Source organism: Papaver somniferum, chromosome 1 (assembly GCF_003573695.1).
Source record: "Papaver somniferum cultivar HN1 chromosome 1, ASM357369v1, whole genome shotgun sequence".
Taxonomy (NCBI): domain Eukaryota; kingdom Viridiplantae; phylum Streptophyta; class Magnoliopsida; order Ranunculales; family Papaveraceae; genus Papaver; species Papaver somniferum.
Genome location: NC_039358.1, coordinates 64,576,647 through 64,585,550, shown reverse-complemented (window position 1 = coordinate 64,585,550; position 8,904 = coordinate 64,576,647). Strand labels below are relative to the sequence as shown.

The window sequence follows — 8,904 nt, the reverse complement described above, 5'->3', positions numbered from 1 at the left end:
GGTGCATAGTCAAGAGACAGCGAGTCGCCGAATTAAGACGTTATTGCTTTCAATCTACAGAGAACCGTATGGATCTATACACGGTCTCTCTACATAGTCAGGGAACAGTGAGTATCATCGACGTCCTGAAGGCGTTGTTGCTCTCAATCTACGGAGAACCGCCCAATCGTTCTTCTATGTAGAGGCGGGTCTCTCTCATGTAGTCAGGGAACAGTGAGTATCACCGACGTCCTGAAGGCGTTGTTGCTCTCAATCTTACGGAGAACCGCCCAATTACGTTATTCTACATAGAGGACATGGTGAAATGCGTGGATCCGAACTCTCAGCTAGTGGAGGCCTTTCAGGAAACATATTCATCATGGCTTCGTAAAATATGAATCGTCACATGCCTGAAGCCAACTCAGAAACATGCAGTATCATGATTTTACGGTTTTGTCCTTTGTTGAAAATCCACTATCAACAGTGACTTAAACATCACTCTTCATGAGGATGAAAGGATTAAAAACACTGGTTCCAACTCTTTTTCTTCAATTGCTAGTCAAATAATTCAAGATGTGGGTCTAAATGACTTAGGTTATCATGGTAATCCTTTTACTTGGACAAGTAATAAACATGGCACTGTGATAGACGCATTTATGTGTCTAATATGTCTCTATTGTATGTATTGTTAGTGCTCAATTTAGTATTTATTGTGTTCTTTTATGTCTTTGTAGGAATTTTTAGAGAAATAAGCCCTTGCGGCGAAATGGGCTCAAAAAGCAGTGTTTTACACCCCGGAGAAATGTATCGTAGGCACCCCAGAAATGCACCGGAACCATCCCAGAAATGTCCCGGAGGAACCCATAAAAATTACTATTTCCACCCAAAAATTACTATTTCCACCCAATTGCTATTCGAACCCAAGCTCTGGTTAAGGGGCATCCATCTTCTCTTTAAATTCAAAAACAGCTTTTTGGCGGGAAAAATATATTCAAAACTGGCAGATTTGTGATCGAGAAAATGAAGGTGTTTTAGTGCGATTCAATCGCTGAAATTTGGTGGGAAGTTGTGATATGGGATAGGGAACACATTGTGGGCATCGGATTCGATCGGAATTGGCTGGAAATCCTGGTTTGAGTCACGAGCTCAAAACAGAGCAACGTGTCCTGTAACACGAGTTTGATTGTGTGTTTGCCATGCATGGAGTGTTTTGGAGGAGTTCGATGACTTCGGAGGCGTGGGGAAGGTTAACTAGAGCGTGCAGGATCAAAGTTTACGTGTGTAGAAGCCAAAAATGGAAATTATTGTTAAATATGGGCAGCGAGCAATGACGGGATTAATGGGAGATTATACGGTGTTATGGTCGGATATTTTTGTTCTAAAACACTATAAATACAAGGCTAAAGAGTTTAGAAGAGTTGGAGAGTCTTTGGGAGAGTTTAGGAGCCGAGAAGAATCGAAATAAAGTCACGCAGGAGAAAATCTTGCTGCTGGTGCAAGGAAGAACACGAAGAACATAATACCCTCAGGGACAGTCGTTGATTAGTGTCGCTTAATTGCGACAATACTCAATTCCTTTCCCCGACTTAGGAACAACAGCACCTCTGTTGTATCGTTCTTTTTGAACGCTCTATATGTGTCGCAAACACTGTTGTAAACCGTTTTTCTCCATTTTCTCTTGATTGTAAACAACTTTTGAGTATCAATGAATCAATTTGAGAGGTTTTTCATCATGAGTAGATAAACCCAATCCCAGGGGTGACGGAGGAATCCATTCTTCCAAAAGTTATGTGGTAAAATTTATTTAAATTTATTTATGCAACTCTTTTATGATTAATTGCACCGAATAAAAATGGAGTAAATGATTTTTATTAATCAATTGTGTTTTCTCTTGATGGAGTATGCTTAGTAAATTTCTTTTGATACTTCATGCTCGCGATTAACAGTGGATGTTTTCAAAATCTAATTTAGGCAATGATTAGAATCACAATTTCCTTTGATTGGAGTTATATTGTCTAGAATTGCATGATAAGAATTGTTATTGAATCACATAAATTTTAGTGAGTGGTGGAATCCTGATCCCCGATAAAAATCCTCACCCATATTTTGTTAATATTGTGCATATAAAATTATTTATTTATTTTTATTAAGTCTAAAAAAAAATTATCCTTCACAAATCTGAGAGTTTGAACCTTCACTACTACAACCAAAAAAAATCATTAATCACACTGGTAAAATCCGTTCTAGACTTGATAGAGCTTTAATGAATCCTGATTGGATGGTTTATTTTCCTGATTCCTGTCTTAAGAATTTTCCTTTTCTAGCATCTGATCATTGTCCCATCCTGTTAGATCCATCTCCTAACGATGTTTGCAGTGCAAAAAATTGGAAGTTCTTTGAATGTTGGTTAAGGGACAAAACTTGCAAAGATCAAATTACAAACTCCTGGTCTAAGCAATTTCGAGGTTCACCTGGGTTTGTTCTTGACAAGAAACTTTCAGACACAAGAAGAGAGCTCTCAAATTGGAACAGAAATACTTTTAGTAACATACAAGGAAATCTCAAAGTCCTACATCAGCAACTAAGTGATCTCCAACAACCAACTGAGAATGGCAGTGATAATACACTCTTAGTCCAAGATGTTGAGAAAAATATTAAAGAATGGCATAAACGTGAGGAAGTCTTCTATAGGAAAAAATCTAGAGAGGTTTTCTTTAATGAAGTGGACCAAATCACCAAACACTTTCACCTTCAAGCCAATAAAAGAAGGGCTAAAAACAGAATTGAGTCTCTCAAAAGACAAGATAGAAGCTGGTGCAGTAGAAAGAATCAACTTGAAACCCTCCTAACTGATCATTTTAAGAACATCATGACTACATCAAATCCTCCATGTAATGATGCTTTACTGAATCTAGTGCCTCCATACATTACTGAGGAAGACAATACTCTTCTTACAAAGATACGAGATGAAGCAAAAATTCATAATACTCTTAAGCAGATGCAACCATGGAAAGCTCCAGGGCCGGATGGTTTCTCACCTGGATTTTTTCAGTGTGACTGGTGTACTTTCAAGGATGATGTTATCAAAATGGTGCAGAATTTCTTCTGTACGGGAAGATTGCTTAAGAAGATAAACTAGACAAACCTTTGTCTTATACCAAAATGCAAGACATCTCAAACAGCGGGAGATTAGAGGCCAATAGCTTTGTCTAATTCAACCTACAAATTAATCTCAAAGATCATGGATAACAGATTAAAGATGCAACTGGAGAAAATGATCTCACCCATGTAGGAGGCATATGTACCTGGAAGACAGATTGGTGATAATATAACTCTTGCTCAATAGTTAATTCACTGAATGAAGAGAAAGAAATTTAAGAAGCACTACATGGCTCTTAAACTCGATATGTCAAAGGCTTTTGATCGAGTTGAATAGCTGATCAAGATTATGCAAAGATTACGCTTCAACACCAAGTGATGTGATTTGATCCAGGAATGTGTCAGTACTTCAGAAATACAAATTCTTCTAAATGAAGTTCCATGTCCAGCATACAAACCAACAAGGGGATACGGCAGGGTGATCCAATATCACCATTCTTATTCTTGTTGATAATGGAAGTCTTCACTAGAGCTCTTGCCAAAGCTGAAATGGATGTGAAAATTCAAGGGATTCAAATATCAAGAAGAGCACCATAAGTTAGTCATTTACTCTTTGCAGATGACTGCTTGGTTTTTGCTAGAGTAAATATATAAAATGTTACTAACTTACTACAAGTCATCAAGTCCTTCAATGACATATCAGGTCAGCAAATCAACTTCCAAAAGTCAGCTGGTTTCTTCTCAAAAATATGCACCCAAGGCATTGCAGAATCCTGTTAAGAAGTCTGGAAATGAAGAAGATGGATTTGGATGAAAAGTACCTAGGTATACCACTATTTCTAAATAGGAAGAAAACTATTTATTTCTCTTCACTGGTTGTTAACAAAAAAAAACAGGCCCGAAAGATGGAGAGGAAAATTTATAAACCAAAATGGAAGATCATTTCTAGTAAAGCGTGTACTCAATACATTACCATCACGTCATATGGGAATTTTTAAGATTCCAGACAATAAAAGAACTGGACAAAGTGCAAAGGATTTTCTGGTGGGGGAAAGAAGACTTTGGAGGTTTTTTTCTTACCTCATGGCCAGCTATTGGTAAACAAAAACAAGAAGGAGGATTGGGTTTTAGAGACCTGAAAGATTTTAATCAAACATTACTAGCCAAATCTGCTTGGAGATTGATTCGGAATGAAGATAAGTTATGAGCTAAATCTTTAAAGGAAATATACTTCCTCAACACCTCGGGAATACATGCAAAAATAAAAGAAAAACTCAACATGGGCTTGGCAAAGTCTACAGGGAAGCATGTAATTCATCAAAGATCACAGCCATTGGATTATTGGAAATTGTATCTTGATATCAACATGGAAGGATAACTGGGTCAAGGAAAACAATCTCCACCAATACCAATTGTAGAATTGGATACAGATACAGATTTTAGTCGTGTTGTGGACCTGATAGATCAAGATACAAAATATTGGAAGGTAAATATAGTTCAGCAAATATTTTGTCAAGAAGATGCTGAGAAAATCCTGCAGACCAGAATTCCACAAGTATGAGAAGATAAGCTCATATGGACTCTTACTATAAATGGTGTTTTCACGGTCAAATCAGCATACAATAAAATCATAGATCTTAAGTCTGGAGGTACCACAACTGATGCAGCAACTACTATTTTCTGGAAAAAAAATGTGGAAGATTCCTGCACTTCTAAGAGTCAAGCATTTCTTATGAAAATGTTTGATGGATATTGTTTAATTTAACGAAAGAATGGCTCGGGTTTTGAATAAAAGAGGAGAACAATGTTCAGTATGCAAGCAAGGCATAGAAACAACTCGATATATACTTTGGGAATGCTCTTTTGCAAGAGCATATTGTTTTACAACACCATGACCAAGAAGAAGCATGCCCACTGCAGATACTTTCATGCAAGAGTGGATCAGAAGCTGGTTCACAAATGAGTTTAACAATTTAATTGATGATTGGGTTGTTAAATTGGCTAACACACTATGAGAGATCCGGAAGGCTAGATGCAGAAGTGTTTTTGAAAACATTAAACCAAACCCAGTAGAAGTAATTAGAACCATTCAGATCTTGAATAACTCTACAAGAAAACAGATGCTACAGAAACACCAGCCAACTATGGATGTTGTGCATAATTAACCCCCTAGATGGACACCACCTAGTAACCCTTATCATTCCTTTTGCTGTGATTCTTCTTTTAAAATTGTGAACTCTGTTAAATATGATGGTTGGGGACTAATACATCGTGATTTTGTAGGAAATTTCATTCAAGCAAGATGTGAACATGTCGATAGTCTCTTAAGTGCTGAGATGGCGGAATGCAGGGGATTTCTACATGCAATGAAGTATGCAGAAGAGCTAGATATACAATATGCACGCTTTGAAATGGATGCACAGGTAGTTATCAAGGTAGTCAATGAAGATATTCAACAAGCTGCTTGGGGGAATCATTCTTTGATTTTGGACATAAAACATATGCTATCAATGCATCCATACTGGAACTGCATATGTATAAGTAGGAAAATAAACCTGATGGCTGATAAGCTGGAGAGACATGCTAGAGTTTATAATGCTTCGCAAGTTTGGAATGAATATCCTCCGAGTTTTTTTGCGGGTACAATATTGGAGGACACAAACAATGTAGTTTCTCTAAATATTAATCAATAATAATTCCCTGTTTTGCATAAAAAAAAGGGGAGTAGTGGACAAAATTAGGAATGTTATTATCAAATGAAATTGATGAGTTCCGACACGCCGGTATTAGTGTAGTGTCCGTGTCAGACGCGCGTCGGACACCGACACACGCACGTCTGACATACAAAGATAACATTTGAGGCTAACAAAAATCTATTTCATCCAAAAAAAAATGAAATTAACCTTTATAAAAGATGAGAGTTGATATGTTATTTCTTGATTCTCTATTTCTTCATGTATCTAGTGTTAATATTTCTGAATAATCACATAATTATTTGTATATATATAAATGTGTTTGTGTCCTAGTTTTTCTTTTAAGAAATTGCAGGTCCTCGTGTCCGTGTCCGTGTCCGTGTCGTGTCGTGTCTGTATCCCGTGTCCATGTCAGTGCTTCCCAGATGAGTTTCTTTAGTACTCTTATTTAGGGTGGGTAAAGAAGATATCAGTAAAGATTGTGTTGGAAATCAGCATGATAATGGTAATGACATTAGATCATTTTTATTAGTTTTTTTTTGTATATTTTAAATTATTAGTGTAAAAGAAATCCATTGAACGTCTGCATCCAACTTGTTGGATTGGATGCGAATATCAAAATCGAAATCTGTCGTATATTGGATTGGATATGCATAAGGTGAAAACCGGACCAATCCGGTCCATGCTCACTGTTACTCCAGGGTAGTAAACATGAGTCGTGTCGTGCCCCAAATTTCAGTTGGAGCCCAAGTCCAGTCATCTGGTTTCTTCTTTCCTAGTTATGCCGCACCAATACACCCCAATTGGCGTCATGGTGGAGGGGACCTTATCTTCTGCTGCAGTGCTGCTGCCATCATTACCCGAGCTGACGGCAAAATGATTAACACGACTGAGGTACAGCTTGTCAGCTACTACTGAGTTTTAGAATGCGAGCAACGACTATTACAGCTAATCTCATCAAGGGCCGAAAGGTGGGTGGGATAGTGCACCAATTAGATCAGCCTGTTCTCTACTCCATCCATCTCAAAAAATAATTCAGTTTGAATTTTTTTAGTTTTTACTACCCCGCAATCTGAAATTTAAAAATTTGAGCACCCACTTGCTGTTGTAGCTCTTGCTTACTCAAATCCGCAAGAACTATTTATCCATCCTTTGATGGTGCCAAACCGAATCATTCCCCACTGTTATAATGTCCCCGACTTCATTCACTTTCTCATTCGTCAAGCTAAAGACACCATTTGGATTCTTGGGAGTGAGAGAAGACCCCCAAAATCTTAAGTAGGACATATACTATTGGTGAGACCGCATGGATTTGTACATCCAAGTGGGAATAGTAATCAGCAGGGTTTTAGACCAACCCATTACTATCTGAATCATCAACGATTTACACTACAAATTTACTCAAGGTGGACCATGAATTATTGATGCCCTTCCCACAAGGAAAACCAAGACGTTTTTTAATGACATACTACCTAAATGGGGTGTCACAACTGACACAAATCACAATGGTCCAGTTTCTTTGTGGTTGCTAAAATAATGGTGAACGAAGGATTTGCATGTAACCAGGCCTTTAAATGAAAGATGTAGTACAAACTCTACTTGGTAAACTTTGATTCATTTCAAAACAGCTAGCTCAAACTCATATAAAGCAACCATGCAGATTCTCTTAAGCTTAGAATTCAACTTAATACGGTAAGTAAGGATATCGGTCCAGTTAACTGGTACTTAGTCGATACGAGAATCCATAGCATTGAACAATTCTCGAAAGAATTCTTTTCTTTTTTCTTTTTTTGAATATGGTAAGACAGTGATCACTTGTTAATGGGTTTTCATGATTTAGTTGTGGTAGCCAGTCGTGGTCCCCTGGCTTCATATATACATAACCTATAACGATGTAAAAAACTTTACAGAGCGTGCGTAAATGCCTGAACGGTCAAATGGGTAACATAGAACCCAACAGTGAGCTGCCTCGACTAGCTGGAACCTACAGGTACTGTGGTTATCGCGTCCATGCTTGTCAGCGAAGGAGCATGAGAAGAGGGTTTTGAACCTTATTCCCTGAGTAATGCATGCGCGCAGCGCACTTACATGTCTAGTGCATCTTGGTCGAATTAAAATGCATATAGCTAATATGAATCGGTTTAAAAAATGTATATATAGCTAATAGATTGGGGACGGCGGGTGAGTGCTGGTTTGACCTTCAGAAAAGGGTGGTGCTGAAACCGGTGCTGACAAAATGATCCGAAACACTGAGGGAGTGGGGCTGGGCAAGATGGTGTGACCCTTAAGGCATCTCACTTGGCACTATCATTATTCTGGATCAATTCATATACATAATGGCAGGCATAATGGTGTATATACAAGCATATATTCTTTACTTTTGCTAAAACTGTGTAGCTAAAATACTAGCTGTGTGTTAGCCATGTATCTTTTTGCAGCCTTAAACAATGGTTGATCGAGTTGAGTTTGTTGCAAGTCTCATCAAAAATACAAATTTGGTGGGGGACAAATCTAGCTGGTAATGGTCCCTCGATGGAGCACACATTTTTATATAGGAACTCGATCTTTCTCATTATTATTAGACAACTAATGGTTAAAGAGTATACGTACGTTTCCCATACTATATATGTGTAACTGTGTAAGTTGTACTTGGAAGATCGATAAAAACATTACTTGCAGAAAAACTGAAGTAATGAAGAGCGGTGAGAGGAGATCTTGGTGGCTTCTCTTACTCTTTCTTGCTTTGGTGAGTGCATACATGAAACCGGTTTGCGTTCATGGGAGTGATGAACACAACTTACCGGTTGAAAGACAATTTTCAGGACTTCATCAAAACAATAGCAATGTGGATGTAGCTGGTGGTGATGATGCAAATGCAAAAAATAGTTCTTTTGATGTGACCGCAGTTACTAATGACAGTAAGAATTCTGGTTACGGAGGTGGAGGAGGCAGCGGAAAAGGTAGCGGACATGGAGGTAAAGTTGGCAGGCGAAAAGGTAAGAAGAAAATGAAGAAGGGTAGTGGGGGTGCTGGAGGTGTTAAGGGAGATGGTAAGGGGATGGGTAGCGGTGGTGGAGGTGGAGGAGGCGGAAGTGGCAGTGGTAAGGGAGGAGGTATGGGTAAGGGCAGCGGT

The 8,904-nt window shown here is 38.3% G+C and overlaps 1 protein-coding gene across 1 annotated transcript; it reads left to right on the top strand.

Moving 5' to 3' along the window:
- Nucleotides 1–2,242: 2,242 nt before the first annotated feature.
- Nucleotides 2,243–3,118, top strand: LOC113324828. The gene has a single exon (XM_026573133.1). It carries the CDS (start codon nt 2,243–2,245, stop codon nt 3,116–3,118), a length of 876 nt encoding a protein of 291 aa, XP_026428918.1.
- The last annotated feature ends 5,786 nt before the right edge of the window (nt 3,119–8,904 follow it).

What these genes read in the sequence shown, in the direction of transcription:
- LOC113324828 (XM_026573133.1), top strand. Translation starts at nt 2,243, where the DNA reads ATGAATCCTGATTGGATGGTTTATTTTCCTGATTCCTGTCTTAAGAAT.